The 24,229-nt window shown below is 38.1% G+C and overlaps 1 protein-coding gene across 5 annotated transcripts in view; it reads left to right on the top strand.

Annotated features, from left to right (window-relative positions):
• The first annotated feature begins 857 nt into the window (after window positions 1–857).
• PCNX4 (pecanex 4) overlaps window positions 858–24,229 on the top strand; it is a 43,399-nt gene continuing 20,027 nt past the window's right edge. Inside the window, exons 1-5 of one of the 5 annotated variants that reach the window (XM_066272551.1) lie at window positions 858–3,344; window positions 15,637–16,381; window positions 20,744–20,788; window positions 23,228–23,407; window positions 23,490–24,004. In XM_066272551.1, the coding sequence (XP_066128648.1) occupies window positions 15,693–16,381; window positions 20,744–20,788; window positions 23,228–23,407; window positions 23,490–24,004 (1,429 nt within the window). In that variant the 5' untranslated portion in view covers window positions 858–3,344; window positions 15,637–15,692. The other 4 variants (XM_066272549.1, XM_066272550.1, XM_066272552.1 and 1 more) reach the window with 4 other exon arrangements.

Here is a 24,229-nt window from a genome sequence, read left to right as displayed (position 1 = left end):
CTTCACGCCCACAATATCCAAATCTTGGCACTGTGTTCCAATCTCATTTCAACTTTTTTTTTTTAATGTAAAGTACTCCCAAATCTATCTTGACCACTCACCCAAAGTCCACTCTAATTATTTCTAACTGGACATTTCCCACAAGCCCTCAAACATGTCTGAAAGTGGCTTATCTTTCTTTCCAAATCCATTCTTCCTCCTGTGCTTATTTATTTGAGGGTACCTCAAACTTTGTTACACCCAGCTTGAAGGTTTGAGTCATCTTTTTCCTTTGGTTTTACCGCCACACGCCACACGCCACTCCCACCCCCAAGCCAATCTTTACCAAATTTTAGCAATTCTATGGCCTTACTGTGGAAGCTCAGCTTCCTAGCTCCATGAGGCCGTTTTACCTCCTCTTGAACTCATCTTGCCCTGCGCTGCAGCTCTGCATGCTTATTTCCAGAGCCCTCTGGTCAGTGGTCCATGGGCAACAGAGCAGAGTAAGGATTTTATGGGTTTTTTGTTTTTTATTTTTTGTTAAGAGGAGTAATGAACGTGAACTGAAAATGAGCATTACTATCACACAGTAACATGTATGCCATTATAATGCCTGTTTACATTTTCTCTGGCTGAAAAAAGAGTTCTAGATTTTTGGTAAAGTTTCATTTTATGTGAATCAGCAGGGTAACAAAAAAAATGTGGATATTGTAGACATTCAGATGTGCTCAATTCCAGATCATATCACTTATTTTACTTTTCATAAGCTCAGATTCCTTATGTTTGAAATGAGAATAATAAGCTATATCATAAGATTAAGATTAAATAAGGTATATGCGTACCTGACTCCATATATGCTATAAATATTGATTGAATGAATGAAGGCACCCATATCTTCATCTAGCTACTTTCTACTTATCTTTTAAAACTCAATTGCAGCCATCTGAGTTTCCCAAGAATGATTTCTGTGCTCCACTTCTCTGCTTGCATATCTCCAGAGCTATATTTGTTTATCACACACTCTGTCATTACTATATCCTTGTCAGTCTTCTAAGTGATATTTTGGTAAATTCCTTGAGGACAGGAATAATGTTTTATTTGACTTGGTATCTGCAGCAATTAGTGTGGTTCCTGGCAAACAGCATCCACTATTTCAATAAATGTTGAATGATTACTTTATACACAGTTAACCAAATGTCTGTGCCATAAGCTTTACTAATTTTATTCTAAGATAAAGCAAACTACAAACACTGGGAAAAGATAGAAATTTAACCACCAAATATCTACTGCAGGTATTTTAACAACAAAAGTTTTCACTCTAGTTGGGTTATTTGTAATTCAGGGTGACAAAACAGGCATTATAAATACAGCCTCTCTACATAGAGATAATAGCTAACTAAGCACTTAAGCTGTGCCAGTTTCCTCACTAAGAGATTTAGTTCTTTGATTTAATACAATCTAGACAACTCTCTGTGGGGTGAGTTCTGTCTCTATTCCTAGCCCAATTTTACAAGATATGGAAACTGAGTGCCAGAGAGATCTTGTAATCAAAAGATCACACAAGTAGTGTACTTAGTGGTGATATCAGGGTTCCAACTCAGGCTTTCTGACTCCAGAGCCTCTACTCTTAACTATATATACTATACTGACTTCCTAGAAGTAGCTGATTTTTCAAAGATGCTTAATGTGGTACTCTGACAGAGGATGGCTGGGGGTTATGTCTTCCCCAAGAGTGGAAAACATTAGGTAGGGATGAACCAGGAGCACATTTCCCCTTTATACCAAACTATTAAAGGTTCTACCTGTAAATTGTGTCCTTGAAGAAAAATATATACACACCATTGATGCTGCAGAGGGTTTTCTTCCACATGCTTCCAATAAACTACACTTTTCCTCTGGACAGTTACATCCTTTTTTTTTTTTTTTTTTAAATAAGCCGTGGATTTCTTTTAATATTAACACACAAAAAAAGTTTTTTCTCCATCATGGCCTGAAAACCTAAATGCTTAAGAACTAAGCCATCATTTCCATTACAGTCAGAAAACAAACAAACAAACAAAAAACAAAAAAGGCCGCATGTATCATTTTGAGATTAGGAGATCCAAAGGAGACAGTCCTAAAGCCACTCAGAAGTCCCTAGTTGTACGCAGAATTGCTACAGTCCCGGTGGCCATCACAAATGCGGGTACAACACCGACAAATTGGCTTCCAAGTTCCCTTCCAGGAACGGCTAAATCGTGAGACCAATTTAAAGCTCTCACGGGCTGCCTTGCAGACTTTCAACCAGCAATACGAAGGGTGACCAGAACATGGGAAAGAAATGAAATTTCATGCAAAATGGAGGCGGTGGGCACAGGGCGTAAGGGTAACTTTTAAACCAGTAAAACTAGGGACTCTGTGGGCATCCTGTAATCATTCCCGGGTATGAAATTAATGCTAAGTAATAATCCACCACAAGTTTTTCTTCCCCATTTGGAACACAGGGGCTTTTCCTTAGGTTCTTAATAAGCAGATAGCATAGTTGCATGTTTCAGTGATAGGCATTTTGGTTCCTCGCATTTAAAAATGCGGTCAAATCCACTCAGGATGGGAAAATTCAATAAAGGAGCTATAGCGAGCACCTTCTGTGCAGTTCCAAATCTTCCAAGCCGAACTGGACGTATGAAGTATCACTTAGAAGCATTTATTACCGTTGGTGTGTTGGATGGTGACAGCCAAAGAGCGTATGGTTCCTGGAGGTCACAGGACCCTGAGCGGCAGGGGTCGCACTACACGCCACAGGGGGCGGTCAGACCACCGGGGACCCGACACTAGCAAAATGGCGGTAGTGCATCTATACGCGCGAGACTACTACTCCGCTAAGGAACGTCACGTTACCAGGGCAACGACGCTCGTGCGTAAGGGTGCGGTCCTGCTGAAAGTTCAGGGCTATCTCGTAGCTGTTGCTGCCGCTTCTGGATCCAAAGGAAGGCCAGGTCCCGGGCGGCTAAGCTCATCTGCGCCCAAGCGAACTTTGTCCAAGTCTGGAGCTTACGAAGGGCACTTCTTCCCCCACTCCTCCTCGCTTTGCGGGGCCCAAGGGGGCCGCCTGGAGCGAAAGCAGGCCTGGGGGCGTGGCAAGCTGATCCGCCCCGCCCGGCCCCGAGCGCGCGCTCAGTTCCGTGCGGACCGGAGTTGACGTTAGCCATGGAAACGTGTATCGGGCCTCGGCGCTGCAGAGGGGAGCTATTTGCCTGGTCGGCACAGCTTCTCAACCTCCCGGTTCTGGCCGCAGGCAGCCTCCCCGCGGGAGCGCCCAACCTGTTCACCTGCAAAAGTACAGTCGGGATGCCTTTGCATCGCCTCTAACCTCGGGGTGACTCGAGGTATGTTCGATCCCCAACACCCACCTGGGGACTTCTTTTGTTGCCTTATTTTCAAGACACGTTGTTCTTCCAGTTTTAATTGCAACAGATTTCTCGTTCTTTATAAAACCTTCAAGTGCGATTTTTGCACCCTTTAAGACTTCAGATGAACTCAGTCACTAGAAGTATCAATACTATATGAGTTTAGCTTTTCTTTTTATACAGGGACAGAGATAGAGTCAGAGAGAGGGATAGGTAGGGACAGACAGGAAAAGAGAGAGATGAGAAGCCTCAATTCTTCATTGCTGCACTTTAGTTGTTCATTGATTGCTTTCTCATATGTGCCTTGACCACGGGCCTTCAGCAGACTGAGTAACCCCTTGCTGGAGCCAGCGACCTTGGGTCCTAGCTGGTGAGCTTTTGTTCAAACCAGATGAGCCCGCACCGGTGATGTCCTCTGCATCCCAGTCCGGGGCTCGCTCTATCCACTGCGCCACCGCCTGGGCAGGCAAGTTTAGCTTTCTTAAGGCGTTTTAGTCCGTTGACTTACAGCATTTTGTTTCTAAGAGACACGTGTGAAATAGAAAATGCCCTTTTAATCCTTGTTTTAGGAGTGGCCATGTTACCCCAATATTAACAAATTATGCCCCTTAGATGGTACTGAACTTTTTCTCTCCTTATCTCCAAATAAACCACTTTTGCCCCAAATTGGTCTTCTTATGGTCTCCTGTCCATGAGTCTTTACCCATTGATCTCCTTTTCTCCACAACTCTGTCAAGGACCTGCGTTTACTTCCATGAATTCTACTTCATTAGAAGTTATTTATCAGGCCTCTGAATTATCTGCTTTATTGTTATTCCTTTCTTATTCAGCTGTGTAATATTCAGTGTTTGTCTGTTCTTGATTAGCTCATTCCTGCAATTAGGGCAAAAGCCATCTTTATGTTATTGGGTATGCTCTGTCACCCATGATAAATCCCCAAACCTTTATCATTCCAATTACAGGTATTGCTATTTCAGTAATTTACATGTTGGGGCATGTACATTACTCTTTTAAGTTTCCTTCTTAAACAGCTGCCTACTAGTTATTAACTGCCACCGAAAATACCAAGTTGAAACCTTTTTTGCAAGAACAATGTTGAGATACAACTCACCCATTAAAACTGTACAATTCAATAGGTTTTAGTATAGTCATAGAATTGTTCAACCTTTACTACTCTACAGTCAATTTTATTTTATTTTTTAATAGTTTTAATATTTGTTTTTATTTTATTTATTAATTTTAGAAAGGAGAGAGAGAGAGAGAGAAGGGAGAGAGAGAGAGAAACAGAGAGAGAGAAGGGGAGAGGAGCAGGAAGCATCAACTCCATATGTGCCTTGACCAGGCAAGCCCAGGGTTTCGAACCGGCAACCTCAGCATTTCCAGGTTTTTTAGAACATTTTCATCACCCCTAAAAGATGCCTTGTACTTTTTAGCAATCACTCTGCCCTGTTCCATTCTCGCTATCCACACCAGTGTAGGCAAACACTAGTCTATTTTCTGCCTTCAGAGATTTGTTTGTTCTGGACATTTTATATAAATGGGATCAAATAATATGTGTCTTTTTGTGATTGGTTTCTTCCACTTAGGATTTTATTTTCAAGGTTCATCCATGTTGTAGCATATTTCAGCACTTCGTTCTTATTTATGCCTAATGATCTAACATTGTATGTGTATACCACTTTTTATTTCATCTAGTTCGTGGACATTTGGGTTGTTTCTATTTTGGGACTGTTAATAATATTTCTGCTATGAAGTTTCATGTATAAATTTTTGTGTAGACTTTTTTTCATTTCTCTTAGGTAAATACCTAGAAATGAAATTTTAAAGTCATGTGGGCACTGTTATGTTTAGCTTTTTGAGGAACTGCCAGAATGTTTCCCAGAGTAGCTGAAAAATAGTACACCATTTTACATTACCACTTGAAGTTTCTAATTCTTCCAAAACCTCACGGAAGCTTGTTAGTCAGGTGGATTGAAGTGGTATCTCCTTGTGGTTTTGGTTTGCATTTCCCTAATGAGTAATGATACTCTTCCCTAATGAGCACTGTCTTGGGTGCTTATTGGCCATTTTCCAAATTAGTAAGGGTGGTGATGCTTGGAAAAGTGGAACTTTAGTATATTTCCTCATGAATTTTTAAAAATACATTTTAGGAACATGGGTAAGTGCATGCTGTTATTACTGTACTGATAGTTTATGCAGGAGTTTTTTAACATAAGCAGGAATTACTTTTTCTTAAGTTTAATTTTGTTTAATAATTTAAGGCTATTTATAAACTTGCTTGTTTTCTTGATAATGAAAATTGAAATGATTTTGGAGTTGCTTTTACCAGTAACAGTTATTTGAGAGGAAAATCATCTCTATCCTACTGGATTATAAACTTCTTCGGGTCAGAGACCAGCCTTATTGCTATCACCTATTAAGTTATTCAAAAGTTTAAATTTGTAGAAAGTACTAATTTATCATTTAACTATTTCTCTATGAAAGAAAAGATAATACATTTAGTCTATATTAACAACGACAAATTGTAATCTTTAATTCTTACCAGCATCCTCTAACTACTTTCACAGCAAATTAACATAGGGGAGAAAAAGGATCCTAATGTGTCAGTGTTAATATCCTTCATATATAAAAAGTTCTTTCAAATTAATAAGAAATGTGAACACTACAATATAAAAAAAGGCAAAGGACACCAAGAAGCAATTTACATTTAAAAATGACATTTAGCTACACATGCAAACATATACATGTGTGTAGTGAATATTTGCAGATAGATTATATTCATGGAATAATTGGGTTCTATAAAAAAATATTAAGAGATTAAGGAAGTACTCTTATAAATTAAAAATAGATTTAATAAAAATTAACAAATAATTAGGAGATAGTAAGTTTTCCAAAAGTACAACAAAAATAGAGTTGAGACACAGTGCAGAATTATTCAGTAAATATGTATGTATCCAGTATAACCTCAGACTTGTTAGGATCACTGTTATGTATTTATTTTACAAAAGATATGCATTGCCAAGGATGTAGAGAAATTTGAGCCCTTATAAACTGGGAATGCAAAATGGTGCCTCTGCTATGGAAAATAGTACGTAGAGTTCTCCAAAAAAAAAAAAAGAAAAATTAAAAATAGAGCAACCCAGCAATTTCATTTCTGGGTATTTATCCAGATACCCAGGATCTCAAAAAGATATTTGAACCCTCATGTTCATTGCAACCTTATTTATAGTAGCTCAAAAGTGGAAGCAAATCAAGTATCCATCAACAGATGAATGAATAAAGAAAATATGGGCCTGACCAGGCAGTGGCTCAGTGGATAGAGCATTGGACTGGACATAGAGGACCCAGGTTCGAAACCCCGAGGTCGCTGGCTTGAGTGCAGGCTCACCAGCTTGAGCACACGGTCGCTGGCTTGAGTGTGAGATCATAGGCATGACCCCATGGTCACTGGTTTAAACCCAAAGGTCGCTGGCTTAAGCAAGGGGTCACTTGCTCTGCTATAGTCCCCGGTCAAGGCACATATGAGAAAGCAGTCAGTGAACAACTAAGCGGCTGCAACAAAGAATTGATGCTTCTCATCTCTCTCCCTTCCTGTCTGTCTATCCCTGTCTCTCCCTCTCTCTGTCATACACACAAAAAAAGAAAGAGAAAATACAGTATATGTATACAATGTTATTCAGCCCTAAAAAACAAGGAAACCCTGCCATCTGCAACATGGATGAGCCTTAAAGACATCATGGTAAATGAAATAAGTCAATCACAGCAGCACAAATAGTGCATGATTCCACTTATATGAGGTATCATCAAACTCCTAGAAACAGAAATTAGAATGATGGTTTTCAGGGACTTGAGGGAGGAAGAAATGGAGAGTTGCTGTTGAATAAATACAAAGGTTTAGTTATACAAAATGAGTAAGTTCTAGAGATCTACTGTACAACATGTGTTGCTAGTTAATAATATTCTATTGTACCCTAAAAATTTGTTAATAGGGTAGATACACTCCTGTTTACCATAAAAAAAAATCAATCTAACAGAACAGAAAAAGAAATGAGTGTATTCAATGAATGAAAGCAATCAATAAAAATAAATGATTGATTTTTAAAAAAGTAACCTTTGCTAAAGAAAATTCAGACAATTGCTAAGACTTCTATTTTTAAGAATCCTATTTGCCAAATTTAGAGGACTATAATTTAGTATAATCCCAGAAAATTGCCACTTTTTATCTTTCTTTGTTTTAAAGGATTTTCAGGCAAGTGTTTTGCATGATTGCTGAGTTAAAGTTTTGGTAACTAAGAATTCCCTCCTAGTACACTCTCTTTTGATCAGGTAATGCATATGAAACAGAGCAAATTCCAAGTAAAGCAACATTTCCATGGCGGTTTTTGTTTCCCCACCTTCAGAGCAGTGTAAGAGGGAAGCATATGGCCTGAGTCAGTGTTAGGATGCTATCTTTATCCCGTCGCCTCCCTCTTCCCAGCTTTTATTTTTTTTCTCTAAGCCTTGAGTCATTTTTCATTTTTAACATGTTGGAGGTAGCAGCTGTATAAATGCATCAATCTGTCTGAGAATTAACAGTCTTTCAAAGAGTGTGCCAAATTCTCATTCACGGATTAAATTTTAATTATTCTGATTTTATTTTTCTATAATAGTAATCCAGATTAAAATTTGGAAGATCTCCATGTAAATGTAATTGTTGCTTTCTACAAAGAAAATATTTTTAAAATACTCCAAGATCTGTAATTAAAAGTCAAACAGTGTCAATTTATCATAATTTTTGCCCTATATTATTTTCCAGTATCTAACATGTAATCTTCTTTTATCCTTAAGAGAGTAGAAAAAAACAACAACCATACTTTAAATTGGTCTTTTAGCAACCTATACTTGCTACCTTCAAATAAGCCCAATAATTTTTTTCTTGTGTGCCTTTGTTCATGACATTCCTCCTTGACCTTTTATATTCTCCTTGGCTTAGCTAAAATTTTAAGGTCGTAATTGAAGCCCCAGCCAATACTTCTCAAACTAGTTTCCATAAAAACACTCTACACATTAGATATCATGGGCAAAATGGGTTTCATAGTCAAATAAATTTGGAAAACTCAGATTACATATTTTAAGCAGGTTTGCTGTGTTGTTCTTTTAACTTCAGAGATGTTTCAAAATCTTTAGCTTGCTGATGCTCTTTATGACTCTTCAAGATGACAGTCCAGTGTAGAATTTCTCAAACTCCTTTGACCGTAGACCCCTTTTCAAGAAACATTGTTTAAGGCAAGTAATCCTGTACCCTTCAGCCTTTCTTTTTCATTTTTCTTTTATTTTTGTCTTTTCTTTCCTTTTCTATACATTTTTCCCAGCCTTTCTTTGAAAGCCTATTAAATACAAATTACCATCCCAATATCCTCCCTCATGCTTCTAAGGCTTCTTGAGGGAACTCAAATTCTCCTTATATCAATACTTCTTTGTCTGTTCTGACTTCATTATTGATTGTCCTCCCCCCCCCCCTTTTTTTTCCTCTTATGCCTATTGTTCTACCTCTGCTTTTCTCTCCTGGTATGAACTAGCTCCTCCATCTTCACCATAAAGGAAATTAAAGTGTAGCATAGGACAAAGAACAAATTGGACTTTTGACATGTTAAAATTTTCCAGCCATTTCCTTCTCCAGTGGAGAAACCTGGTCACGTTTCTCACTCTGGCAGGTCCTGCTCCTGTATTGCTTTGGGATATGCTGCTCTAGGCAAAATCTTCTCTGACCCAATAAGACTATCAATAAATACCATTATTTATTTCATAATAAAAATTAGTGAAGATTCTTTCCAAACAATTAAAACCTGGGAATAAAGTGTTTATGGGCTTGCTGTTTTGAGTGGAGGAGGATATGCTGGAATTTTTTTTTTCTTAAATAAGAAATGGAGAGGCAGAGACAGACTCCCACATGCACCCGACCAGAATGCATCTGGCAGGCAAGCCCACTAGGGGGTGATGCTCTGCCCCACCTGGGGCCATTGCTCCATTGCAACCAGAGCCATTTCAGTGCCTGAGGCAAGGCCATAGTGCCACCCTCAGTGCCCGGGCCAACTGGCTCCACTGGAGCCTTGGCTGCAGGAGGGGAAGAGAGAGATAGAGGGAAGGGAGATAGGGAAGGGTAGAGGAGATGGTCACTTCTCCTGTGTGCCCTGATTGGGAATCGAACCCAGGACTTCCACATGCTGATGCTCTACCACTGAGCCAACCAGCCAAGACCACAACTTCCCTTTTAAATACCAATAGTTAATGTTTCTCAACTTTAATCATCTCATTTAAGCTATGCCATTAATGTATTACATGCCATTTCATGTCAGGTTATTTTACTAAATATTATGGAGAATCAGAAGTATCTCAAGAGTTGGCCCCTACCCACAAATAATTTTTTAGTAGAGGAAAAAAGACGTATGAAAAAATAACATGTGAAAAGGTGAATACAAGAAACACCTTATATTGATACATGTTAAAAGATGAGTAGTATGAACAAGCAGTGTGTTTGATATACAGAAAGAAGAGGGGCATGGCCCAAGTGTTCTGCAAAATTTTCAGAAAAGAGTAGACTGAATCTTGAAAGTTTCCTAAGATTACTACTTAGGGAAGGAAGTAGAGGGTATTCTAGGCAAAAGAGAGCGTTTGAGCAGAAGTGCACAGAATGTTTGCAGGGTACGGGGTTGAGAGTTAGAGAGGATACTTCATAATCTGAAGAAATGTGAAAATGTTATATGGGCTCTGGCCAGCTGGCTCAGTGGTAGAGTCTTGCCCGGCGTGTGGATGTCCCAGTTCAATTCTCAGTTAGAGCACACAGGAGAAGCACCCATCTGCTTCTCCACCCCTCTCACTTCTCTCTCTCTCTCTTTTTCCCTCCTGTAGCCATGGCTCAGTTGGAGCGAGTTGGCCCCAGGCACTGAGGATGGCTCCATGGCCTCTACCTCAGGTGCTAGGAAGAGCTTGATTGCTGAGCAATGGAGGAATGTCCCAGATGGGCAGACCATCACCCCCTATTGGGCTTGGGGGTAGATCTCCGTTGGGGCATACATGGAAGTCCATCTCTCTTCCTCCTCTCCTCTCATTGAATAAAAATTAATGAAAAAGAAAAGAAAATGTTATATGTAAAATACAAACACTGCATAGTGTATATGCCTTCTGAAACTTTTTACTCCTATACAACCATGTATACATACAAGAGTATGTACTATTTTCAGAATACAAACAGGTCTTGAGTGTAATTGCTTTACTTTCCAGTATGTCATGGGAATCTTTTCATGTTTCCACATCAACAGTAGATCTTTAGAATATTTTACTGTTTGAAATAAAATCACAGAGTATTCTATCCAAAGGATAAGAACATTTAAACCAGCGGTTCTCAACCTGTGGGTCGCGACCTCGGCGGGGTCGCCTAAAGCCATCGGAAAATACATAATGCATATCAGGTATTTACATTCCGAATCATAACTGTAGCAAAATTACAGTTATGAAGTAGCCACCAAAATTATTTTTTGGTTTGGGGTCACCGCAACATGAGGAACTGTATTGCAGGGTCACAGCATTAGAAAGGTTGAGAACCACTGACTTAAACTAAACTTTACAAAAGACTAACAAATGCTAAAAGTTAAATGAGCATGTGTAGTAACATGCAGCTAGATAATCTAGTTTGTAAGTGGCTTGCTTCAGTTTTGGGCTCCCTTTCCCAGCAAGCTATCTTACCCTGTTCCTCACTTGCCTCAGCGGAGCAGGAGACACCAGCTTTTTCTAACTCCCTGTGGAAATTGCAAGCTATCCACAGTCTTCAAAAATTGCAGGCCAGCCATCCAAGTGTATTTTCCTGTCTGATGACATCCTTCATAGATAAATGAAATCAGAACGTTTTCCCCTGCTCACAAGAATGTGCCTTTACTTACCCTATGGCTTCTATGGAACAATCATATCAGAATACAGTACTCTGAGCCTGACATCAGTACAGGAGATAAGCTCATTTCAAAGGGCAAGGAGGCAGCAAAGGACAAGGAGGCAGTCTGTTCATTTCCTCAATTGAACCATCAACCACACACATTCCCTCTGATTCTGCTGTTTTGTGAGTTACTTGCAGGGCTATCGTGAGTAAAAGCTGTAACTTGTTCTGTGCAGAACTAAGACCAATGGCTTGAAGATATAAGACAGTATTTATACTTGAAAGAACTTCCTAACAGTATAACAAGAGGTGCTGTAGGCAATAAATTTTAGTGGTGACCTCAAAACCTTTTGTGATACCCGAAAGCTCTCTCCAGGGCTAATTTTGATTGGGTAGAACTGACTTGCAGAAAAACTATTTTAAACTGACAGGAAGAAAGGCTGTTTTAAAGATGGCTTTGAATTTTATGTGTCGTTAAATACATATAACAAATTTTATCATCTTAACCATTTTCTAGTGTACAGTTCCGTAATATTAAGTACATTATCACATTGTTGTGTAGCCATCAACACCATCCTTCTCTATGACTCTTTTCATCTTGTAAAATTCTATACCCATGGCCCTGGCCGTTTGGCTCAGTGGTAGAGCCTCAGCCTGGCGTGCGGGAGTCTCGGGTTCGATTCCCGGCCAGGGCACACAGGAGGAGCGCCCATCTGCTTTGTGAGTTACTTGCAGGGCTATCGTGAGTAGCCTTGCAACTCCCCCTCTCCTTCCTTTCTGTCTCTCTCATCCCCTCCCACAGCCAAGGCTCCATTGGAGCAGAGTTTGCCCGGGCGCTGAGGATGGCTCTGTGGCCTCTGCCTCAGGCGCTAGAATGGCTCTGATTGTGGCAGAGTGATGCCCCAGATGGGCAGAGCATCACCCCCTGGTGGGCATGCTGGGTGAATCCCGGTCGGGCACATGTGGGAGTCTGACTGCCTCCCCGTTTCCAACTTCAGAAAAATACAAATACAAAAACAAACAAACAAAAAACCTCTATACCCATTAAACAATAACTCCCCATTCTCCTGCCCTCCTTGCAAATCACAACCATCATTCTACTTTTTATCTATGTTTTGATTATTCTAAGTACCTCATATAAGTAGAATCATACAGTATTTGTAATGGTACTGGCTTATTTCACTTAGCTTAACGTTCTCAAGGTTCATCCATGTTGTAGCATATTGCAGGATTTCCTTCCTTTTTAAGGCTGATTAATATTCCCTTATAAGTATATACCACATTTTGCTTATCCATTAATCCTTTGATGGACATTGGTTGCCTCCATATTTTAGTCATTGTGAATAATGCAGCATTATTATATATATATAAATATATATATATTAATATATATTAATATATATATATTTATATATATAATCTCTTTGAGACCCTGCTTTCAATTCTTTGTGGTACATATAATCAGAGGTGGAATTCCTAGGTTTTACAGTAATTCAATTTTTAAGTTTTTGAGGAACCACCATATTGTTTTCCACAGAAATTGTACCATTTTACATTCCCAACAACAGTGTACAAGAATTCCAGTTTTTCCATATTGTGTTTTTTTGTTTTTTTGATAGTAGCTATCCCAATGGGTATGAATTATTAGTGGTGTTGAGCATCTTTTCATTTGCGTATTGGCATTTGTATGTCTCTTTGGACAAATGCCTATTCATGTCCTTCGCCAACTTTTGAATTGGGTTGTTTTTGTCGTTGAATTTTAGGAGTGTGATAATGTACTTAATATGCATATTAACCCTTATCAGGTATATGATTTGCAAATATTTTCTCTCATTCTTTGGGTTGCTTTTCACTCTATTGATAGTGTCTTCTGATGCACACACTTTTTAAATTTTTATTAAGTCCAATTTGTCTATTTTTTTCTTTTGTTACCTGTACTTTGGTGTCATATTCAGAAACTCATTGCCGAATCCAATGTCAGAAGCTTTTCTCATGGATATTCCTCTAAGAGCTTTATTGTTTTAGGTCTTAGATTTAGAGTTAGTTTTTGTATATGGTGCTAGGTAAGGGTCTGACTTCATTCTTTTGCATGTGGATATCCCGTTTTCCCAGAACTATTTGTTGAAAAGACTGCCCTTTCCTCATTGAATGGACTTGCACCCTTGTCAAATATTTGACCATATATGTAAAAGTTTGTTTCTCGGTTCTCTGTTCCATTGGTCTATATGTTTATCTGTATGAAGATGGCTTTTAAAAAACATATACAGGTTTTAGGTGCATGATTCTACAGTACATCATTTGCATTGTGTGTTCACTATCCCAAGTCAAGTCTCTCTCTACCATCAAGATGGCTTTAAATAATTTTTCTTTTCTAGCACAGCATATGATCCCTGAAGTAATACTCTGCTAACTGACCTTGTGTCAAGCAGCTGTTTTTCCAAATAAGCATCTGAGTGTATTCTAGAAAAAGGAAAAATTGAAAATAAGAGAATCCACATTATATGATACATAGATTTTTGTGGCCCTTAAGTTAAAATAATCTAGGCCAGTGATACTCAACCTTTTTCATCTCATGGCACACATAAATTAATTATTAAAATTCTGTGGCACAAAAAAAATAACTTTTTTGCCAATCTGACAAAAAAAATAGGTAAAATTTTGATTGCATTGTTATTTTAAAAAAATAATAGTAATTACCTACCCTTTTTGCTCCGAAGTGACTTTTTAAAAAATCAGGTACTTATACTTGTATATAAGGACTTCTGGTACCAAGAATTAACCAATCAGACACAACCTATGTGACATGACCAATAAGATTCAACTCTGTTGTTTAGCCAATATATGTATTTATGGTTCAAGACAGGGCATTCACACCAGACAACTATTGTTATGTTGGCTGTTGTCATTGTTTTATTTGACAATCGAAGGGAAAAGAGGTCATGCCCCTGACTAGTCAGGTATTACATGTTTTAAAAATTCTTAGCCCTGGCCGGTTGGCTCAGCGGTAGAGCGTCGGCCTAGCGTGCGGAGGACCCGGGCTCGATTCCCGGCCAGGGCACATAGGAGAAGCACCCATTTGCTTCTCCACCCCTCCGCCTCGCCTTCCTCTCTGTCTCTCTCTTCCCCTCCCGCAGCCAAGGCTCCATTGGAGCAAAGATGGCCCGAGCGCTGGGGATGGCTCTGTGGCCTCTGCCCCAGGCGCTAGAGTGGCTCTGGTCGCAACATGGCGACGCCCAGGATGGGCAGAGCATCGCCCCCTGGTGGGCAGAGCTTCGCCCCATGGTGGGCGTGCCGGGTGGATCCCGGTCCGGCGCATGCGGGAGTCTGTCTGACTGTCTCTCCCTGTTTCCAGCTTCAGAAAAATGAAAAAAAAAAAAAAAATTCTTGCAGCACTGGTGGAAAGTCTCTGACCTACACTGAAGCATGTATGGGTTGTCTCAAGTGCCTTCCTAGTGCTGGTAGAATTTTGGAAACTGACAACAGAAAGAGATTAAAATTTGAATCATGAAGTGGTTTGCCTGTGTGGTAAAGTAGCTAATAATAAGCATTACTCTGATACCTGAAGTTTTGATTTGAACAATGCAGTCATTATTTTTCCTACTACATATTGAACTGTAGGATTTGACTTTTTAAATTACAGAAAATCCTAAATTTACTGTAATTGTTAAGTGATGTTACTAACACTCAATATTTCTCTTTACCCCTTCTATTTACAATTTAATTTAAGGTAATTATAGAGAATATCCTTATTTTATAGGGCAGGGGTTGGTAAACTATGACCCACAGGCTACATCTTGCCCACAGCCTGTTTGGGTAAATGCTGAGAAGTTTTATTGGAGTACAGCCACCCCTGTCCATTTATATATACCTATTATCTGTGGCTGCTCCTCTGCGGCAACAGCAGGGGGCAGTCATTGTCACGGAGACCACATGGTCCACAAAACCTGAAATGTTCGCTGTTTGGCCATTTACAGAAAAAAATTTCTGATCTTTGTAATAGAGGAAAAAGTTAATCAAACTACAAAAGCTCTCAGGGAAATGATTATTAAACCAGATTTGAGGTTTTGAGGTGAGAGTACTAGCTTTTTTAGTCTCAAAATCTAAAAACGTGAGTTAACTTTAAGATCTAATTCCAGATTTCAAGTACTAGATAAATTAATAATGTTTTTCAAATAAAAAACAACCACTATTTGTTTAGTGCCAAGTATGAGTCAGGCAATGGGGAGGAGGTCGAGAAATGAAGCTTTCAATCCTGCCCTTGAGGAATTAAGGAAGTAAAATAGAAATGGTGGCTTTCCCCCACATGTTTTTAAATTACTTTTTAAATAATGACTTCTTTCTCTTTCTGCTTCTTTTTTTTTCCAGAGGCTGCTGTGTTACAGAAAAGGATGTGACTTTCAGGATACCCCTGAGTGAGAAGGATGAGTCCTGGCGTGCCTCTACTGAATGATTACAAAAAGGACTTCCTTCTGAAGCGCTTTACACAGACTGTTCTTGGAGGCCCTCGACTCAAATTAGGCTACTGTGCCCCTCCCTACGTATATATTAATCAAATTATCCTCTTCCTGATGCCATGGGTTTTGGGTGGAATAGGAACATTTTTGTACCAATTAGGCATCCTGGAAGACTATTACACAGCAGCACTCTCAGGCGGACTAATGCTCTTCACTGCATTTCTCATCCAGGTCACAAGTTTCTATGCCAGAAACAAATCAGTGACGGTAGAAAGAATGCTAAGGACAGATATCTTAGCAGAGGAAGATGAGCATGAATTTACAAGTTGTGCTGGTACTGAGACTATCAAATTTCTAATTCCTGGCAAGAAATATATAGCCAATACGGTTTTTCATTCTGTTCTTGCTGGGTTAATGTGTGGTCTTGGAACGTGGTATCTGCTCCCGAATAGAATGACCTTGCTGTATGGCAATGCAGGAGGCACTGTTCTACTGTTTTTCTTTGGATGGATGACATTATGTACTGGAGAATACTCGTTAATTGTAAACACAGCTGTAGAAACTGCGACTTTCCAAACCCAGGATACTTATGAAATCATTCCTCTTATGAGACCTCTCTATATTTTTTTCTTTGTTTCTGTAGATCTTGCATACAGGTAATAAGCTATCAGATACTTTATAATTTGCTTTGTTTTTAAGCATACATAATAGGAACACTCTCCTTAGTATTAAAAAATGTATCTATAAATTGGAAGTCATCAAGACAAATCATTGGATAACTGTTTTGATGATTAATCTCTTAGGACTAATCTCTGTTAAACATACTAAAGCAGTAATTAAATCTTATTGAAGCGTAAAAAGACCATATATAAGTCAGCAAAATTTCAATTCTGTGTTTCACTTTAAATAAGGAGCTGTGCCTATAAGATAGCTGGCTAAAACATGTGGAAAGAGATGGAACTTCCTGGTAAGGAGAACATGAAGAATTTAAAATTTATGTACATAAATATTATGTACAGATTGAGTAAATTAATGGTGAATAGAATAACATCCAATTTTGTTATAATAACTATTTAAAGGAAATATTGTTTTTAAATCAATTGGCTATGAAAGAAAAATAGAAAATGTTTGTTTACAGAATTGTTTGATAACCCCATTTGCTTGCCTTTTCTAAATCTGACTTTTATTTCTTTGTTTCTGTAGATTGCAGCTTTCTCTTTTACAGGTTAGTGTCCAGGTAGAAATGGTCAGTCAGGTTACAGACCGACTGTTTGTGTTCCCCCCAAATTTGTGTGTTTAAATCTTTATCCCCCATGTGATAGTATTTGGAGATAGGGCCTTTGGGAGGCAATTAGTATAATAAAGGTGAGGCCCTAGTCTAGTGGGATTAGTGCCCTTATAGAAAGAAATACCAGAGAGCTTGATCTCTTGAGGATACAATGAGAAGTTGGCTATCTGCAAGCCAGGAGTTGAGTTCCCACCAGAACCTAACCATAATGCCACTCTGATTTCAGACTTCCAGCCTCCAGAACAATGAGGAAGAAATTTCTGTTGTTCAAACCACCCAGTCTGCAGCATTTTGTTATGACAGCCCAAGCTGACTAAGACATATTTTCATACCTAGAGGTGGGGGTGCTCTTGTAACCAATAACCTCAAAGTGTAGAAGTGGCTTTAGAACTAGGTAGTGAGTGAAGGCTGGAAGAGTTTTGATGTATATACTAGAAATAGGGACATTAAAGGTGATTCTGTTGAGTTCTCAGACAGACATGAAATCATGTTATTAGAAAGTGGAAGGTTGGCGATCCATGTGTTAAAGTGGCAAAGAAGTTGGGTGGACTATTTTCTAGTGTTGTGTGGAGGGTAGAACTTGAATGTGATGAGATTGTGTATGTATATGAGGAGATTTCTAAGCAAAGTGTTGAAGAACAGCTTGATTCCTCCTGAGTGCTTATAGTAAACTATGAAAGGGGAGAGAGAAATTGAAGAAGAAATTGCTAAGCAAAAAATAACCAGAACATGAAGACTTGGAAATTTTTTGACCTATTTATATTGCAAAAATGAGAAAGCATATGCTGAAGAGAATACCAACAGTGTGGCTGAACTATCACTGAATAGTTTGTGGAATTATACAAGATGAATGAAGGCTGTTAGACTTCTTAGATTTGACAGGATGGAAGACCTGTCAAATAATAAGACCTAGCTGTCTGTGAATAAGCTCTATTCTTTAAGAAGAGGGAAACATGACCCTGCAAGTGATTCAGAGATTACCCTTGGTTTCATCAGGCTAGAAGGCCACAGCTGGAATCCTTGAACTGACACAGCCCTACTGAACCGTGGGGGTGGGACCTTTACCTAGAGAGCTGTTTGGGAGACACTGTCACCCTGTGGGCCTGAAGGATTACTCTCCAGCCTTAAGACCTAATGAAATTTGCCTTGCTAGGTTCTGGACTTCATTCAGACCTGTCACGCCTTTCTTCTTTCCTGTTTCTCCCGTTTGGAATAGGACTACTTATGCCTGTTCTACCACTGTATTTTGGAAGGACATAACTTGTCTGATTTCCATAGTTTCAAAGCTAGAGAGGAATTTTGCTCAGGATCAGTTGTACCAACAGTCTCACTTATGTCTGGATGTAGATGAAACTAGACTTGAGAATTGATGCTGAAATGAGTTAAGACTTTTGGTGCTGTTGGTATGGAATTAATGTATTTTGCATATAAGAACATGAATTTGGGAGACCGGAGTGGAATATTATAGGCTGTTCCCTCAGAATTCATATGTTAAATCCCTAGTCCCCAATGTGATGGTAGTTGAAGATGGAGTCTTTGGGACGTAATTATGTCATTCAGGTGGCCCTAGATGGGATTATTACCCCTATAGGAAGAAACACCAGAGCACTTGATATCTCTCTCTCTCTTTCTCTCTCTCTCTCTCTCTTTCTCTCTCTCTCTCTCTCTCTCTCTCTCTCTCTCTCTGCCATGTGAGGGTACAATGAGAAGTTGGCTGTCTGCAAGCCAGGAAAAGAGTTCTCATTAGAACCCCACCGTAAAGGCGCTCTGATCTCATACTTCCTGCCTCCAGAACTGTGAGAAAGTTCTGTTGTGTGAGTCACTTAGCCTATGGTGGCGTGTATAAAATGGTATGTGTGGTGGCCTGAAATATAATGAGGCATTTAAAAATATTTAGCAAGCTTGTGCACTGAAACTGACTTTTGCTTAAGTGTCTGCTGTTTCTTAACTCTTAATCTCTTCTAATTATGCTACATTTGTTAACCATTGGATACTATAATATCCTTGTAGTTCTTCATCTAATCAAATTTATGGGAAAATCATTTATAACTGGTTTCTCAGAACCACTACCATTTCGTTACTGTAAAATATATTACAGTTAAATGCTTGGTTTTGAAACAGTAGCAGTAAAATTGAGTTTAAAATATATGTACATTTGACTGCTTTTAAAAGGTTTAAGCTGATACGGTTATTGTTTTCAGAGTACAAATTCTTAAGTTACTATCTCACTGTGCTACTTATGAAATCAGAAATTATACATCTTTGCATTTAAAATTATGCCCTAGGTCAGTGGTTCTCAAAGTGTGTGTCAGGGTGCACTGGTGTGCCCTAGAAGATTTCCAGGTGCGCACTACGGTATTCCAGATAAATATATACCTGTTGGGGACCAAAAAACCAACAGGATATTTGAAGTTTAGATTTTTTGGAGAACAGAGGTGTGCGGAATTGGCTATAAGCTGACAGTCTGCCCAACCCCCCACCTCACTTGCCTGATTAGGTTGCAAAAGGCTGTTAAGCTGTGGTGCTGGACTGTTTACACTACCCCCCATGTTCCCCGGAAAGACTGGAGGCAAGTTTCTTCTATCCTTTGTTTGGTGTAAAGTTAAGATGATATGTATGGTGGGGGTTTTCTGCACTGAACACAATTAAGAGTAAAAAGAGAGGAATTCTTCAATGTATTTATGAGGAAATGAGAGTTTGCCTTTCAAATATATGCCCAAACATTGAAGAAATCGCTAGGACACATCAGGTCATGTTTCTCATAAACACAAGAATGAAAAAACTTAACACGTTTGCTCTGGGACCTGCCAAATTTACTAAATCATACTAAGAATGTATCTATATATAATATAAAAAAGATAACTTTTTTGTTGTTTTTTTATTTTTTAACCCCTTTTTTACGAATTCTAAAAAGCATAACTCAAAAAAATGTAACAAAATGTTTTTTAATGTCAATTTAATTTTGTATTTATTTTGTTTAATTATCATAAAAGCACGCTTGGACTTTATATTTTTTTCTTTAATATTTGACTTAATTATTATATTTCTCAGAAATTTGTATATAGTGTACCTACAATTGTTTGTAGGATTTTAAATGCGCTCCAACTTCAAAAAGTTTGAGAACCACTGCCCTAGGTTCTTTAATTTTCAAAAAATCTCAGTTAATTTGGCCCTGGCCTGTTAGTTCAGTCGATTAAATATGTCATCCTGAAAGGACAAGGTTGTGGGTTTCACTCTTTGTCAGGGCACACACGGGAAGCAAGCAATGGATGCACAACTGAGTGGAACAACAAATGAATGCTTCCCTTCCCCCACCCCCTCTCTCTTTCTTCCTCTCTCTGTCTCTAAAAGTCAATCAATAAATAAAAGAATTAATCCTTGGCCGGATAGCTCAGTTGGTTGGAGCATCGCCCCAAAATGCAGAAGTTGCTGGTTCGATCCCCGGTCAGGGCACATATAGGAGCAGCTCAATGTTCTGTCTCTCTCTCCCCCTCCTCAAAAAAAAAAATTTAATTTATAAATTGGTTACCTTGATTTTCTGTATTACTCATTTCTTTAAAAACATAAAATTTTTTTACTCCATTGTATTTCGATTTCATATAGTTTTAATGTTTACAGTTTAATAATTACAGAGAGAAAAATTAGCTGAAAGAAAGGGAGTGTTCAAATTTATTTTTAAAGAAAAATAATTATTTTTGTTCAGAAAAATTACCTCCCATTTCATTTTTAGAAAATACCTTCTTATTAGAAAAATAACAATCAAGATCATTCTATGGTAGGTATGATACTACAAATAAATAATATATGAAATGTGTACAGTATTCAAATATGGACAACTGTCATATATATCAAATTGTCTTAATTTTATTTTGAGAATATGAACATTGAAGAGCTGAGTCCTACAGTGTAGTGATCTTTTCTTTTTTCCCATTTTTTTATTCTACCCAGTACAGTTGTATATTAATAATTTTTAATGACTCATTCTGTGCAGTTTTACCAAAGTCAAGTGCTACATCTGCAGTGCGTTGTTCACAGACTCAGGAATTGTTTGAATGAATGATGCATATTTATAGCCTCTTATCCACTATAAAGAACATCTTTTTTCTGGGCATGTGGATTCTAGTGAGTGTATAGAATTTGAAATACTTCTATGGCTGTTGGAGTCAAAACAAAGTAGTTGTTTTGTGTTTCTTGAGGGCTCAGATTTTTTTGCCATAGAAAATCCTTACCTTATCAGAAAAATTAGAATTTCAACATTTTTTCATATAAAATAATCATAATTATCTATTTAGAGCTGAGTCATATACAAAAATGTAATCAGAATGTTTGGTCACCTTAATTACATTTGCTTCTATTTATTTATTATCTCTTTGTATATAAATACTTTTCTGTGCCATTGCTCATTGCTTCTGATAAGAACAAAAAGATTTGGGAAGTAAAATCTAATTTGGATAAAATAGTGTCCTGAGTATACATTATTTTTACACGTTATCATATACCTTGACTATATTAGCAAGAGAAGCGTTATCTTAAAAAAATAATAATAACAGTATATATCTCCATGTTTTCTTTGTCCCTCCTGTGGCTTATTTTGTATGATTTGATTTTCTTTTTTGTTACTTCAGTGTTTTCTCCTCAAGATACAATGAATCTTATTTTAAACTATCCTACACAAAATATTGTTCTCTAATTTAGCATCACATTGTTAACCTTATTTTCATTAATTTTCTGCTTATAAAAATTTGAAGGACATACATTATGATGCAGAGTGCATTAGCTGGCATAGCCCTGGTATGCGTGTGGCCAAGCACATTAGACTGTTATTATATCTGTAGTTTTTTATACATTTGCTTCTGGATTGTTAACATACATTTAAGTGGTGATTATAACCGAAGTTGCCTTTCTCCTTGACCTTGATTTCTAGCAGCTCAAGTATTCAAGTGCAATTATGCTATAAATTTTGAGATTTATGTCTTCTGAAAATTATCTCTGGAAGTATATAACTACTATTACATTATTGCTTTTCAGACAAACTGTTTAGCCTCATTCCAAAAACTAGTAACATATTGATGTTTATTCTTTTATGCTTTAAAATTATTGAATTATTTGAAATAACTTAATAATGTTGTATTTAACTGGTCAGTACTGTATCAAAAACCAGTTTCTTCACTTAAGAGAAAAGCCATCTATAATTTATGAGATTGCACTGTATATACCTGTGTTCTCAAATCCATACATACCACTGTATATACAAAACAGAAGCAATATTACAAGTGCTAGTTAAGTTTCCAGGCTAACCCACAGAGACATTCATAATCTGATGTTGCTGACTTCTACTATCTAAATTCAAATTCTGGGACCTGGGAGCAAGACAGTACAAGAGAGAGGGGAAGAAAGAGAAGAACGTCCTGTCTGCCAGCTGCTAATGGGTGAACAGCAGTAAGGCTTTCCTAGAGTTACTTACAAATTTAAATTAAAAAATTTAGAATCATTGGTAGCCTGACCAGGCAGTGGCGCAGTGGATGGAGCGTTGGACTGGGATGCAGAGGACCCAGGTTTGAGATCCCAAGGTTGCCAGCTTGAGCACGGGCTCATCTGGTTTGAGCAAAGCTCACCAGCTTGGACCCAAGGTCGCTGGCTCAAGCAAGGGATTACTCGGTCTGCTGTAGCTCCACGGTCAAGGCACATATAAGAAAGCAATCAATGAACAACTAAGGTGTCGCAACGAAAAACTAATGATTGATGCTTCTCATCTCTCTCCATTCCTGTCTATCTGTCCCTATCTATCCCTTTCTCTGTCTCTGTCTCTGTAAAAAAAAAAAGACTCATTGGTAGAATTTAGCCAATGTAGCTTAAACATTTAAGGGAGAGATGTTTTTGCCCTGGTCTCAGTTTTACAGACTGCTAAATTTAATTTCATTCAGTAAGTTATTTTTAATTATATCTTCCGTATTTGAATCCACATATTCTCTAAGTGCTAACTTTGTACACTGTTGGGTAGGATAGTTCCTGGTATAAGGAAAGGACAATGATCACAATTTATATGTGTTAATCTTTTGAAAGTTGGGACTAGGACTTTTCTGTAAGTGTTCTTTTGTTTGGGGGGAGGTGTGTATGGCAGGGGGAGAACGGTGTGTGTATGTATTATTTTTCCTGAAAAGATTCTCTGCTATATATTATTTTGTATGACTTAAATGTTTTCTTTTTCCTATAGGTTTATGGCAAATATACCAGCTCTAGAACAAATGAATCAGATTTTACACATCTTGTTTATATTTTTACCCTTTCTGTGGGCACTAGGGATTCTGCCCCCACCGGATGCACTTTTCTTATGGGTAATGGAGCAGATTTTAGAGTTTGGCCTTGGAGGCTCATCTGTGTCAACCCACCTACGGTAATTATTTTAAAAATAAAGTTATATGGAACTTACTCTTAAAGACACTTCTTTTCAAGCAACTCCTTTTTTTTCTCTCCAGGTTATTAATAATGTTCATCATTTCTGCCGGAACAGCTGTAACATCGTATTTCATTCCCAGCACTGTTGGAATGGTTCTCTTCATGACTGGACTTGGGTTCTTATTGAGTCTTAACCTAAGTGAGATGGGGTTTGCCTTCAAACACAGTGTAGCCAGACACAGAGTTCGAACCAAATCTAAGGCTTTACCCAGTGGTTCAGAAAAACAGTTTACTCGGAAGGAATACCTCTTTTACATCATTATATTAGTCTTGGCTCTCTTAGAAAGTGTTTTGCTGCATCACTTTGCTTCTTGCTCACAGATCTCCAAAAACAGCCTGCAGGCTATTGTTGGCTATGTTTTGATGATATTATTTTTAATGCTGTGGATACTTAGAGAAATTCAGAGTGTCTATATCTTTGGAATTTTCCGAAACCCTTTCTATCCAAAGGATGTGCAAACTGTGACATTATTCCTAGAGAAGCAAGCAAGGCTCATGAAGATTGGTGTTGCCAGACGGATTTTGCTAAATCTAGGTAGGAAGGTAAAAATCTCACCTTGTAATATATATATATATATATATATATATATATATATATATATATATGAAGTGTACTGAAATATTATAGAATTCCTGTATTTGTATAATACACTTCATATAAGCATTTATTTTATGTTTGGGTTTATTCATATTTTTCTTTAGCTAATTGCTTTATAAAAAAACCTCATATTGGCCAAAATAAAATATGGTAGAAGGGGTT

This window comes from Saccopteryx bilineata, chromosome 4 (genome assembly GCF_036850765.1).
Source record: "Saccopteryx bilineata isolate mSacBil1 chromosome 4, mSacBil1_pri_phased_curated, whole genome shotgun sequence".
Lineage (NCBI taxonomy): Eukaryota > Metazoa > Chordata > Mammalia > Chiroptera > Emballonuridae > Saccopteryx > Saccopteryx bilineata.
The sequence above is the reverse complement of the archived record's forward strand: the minus strand, read 5'-3'. Positions and strand labels throughout refer to the sequence as shown.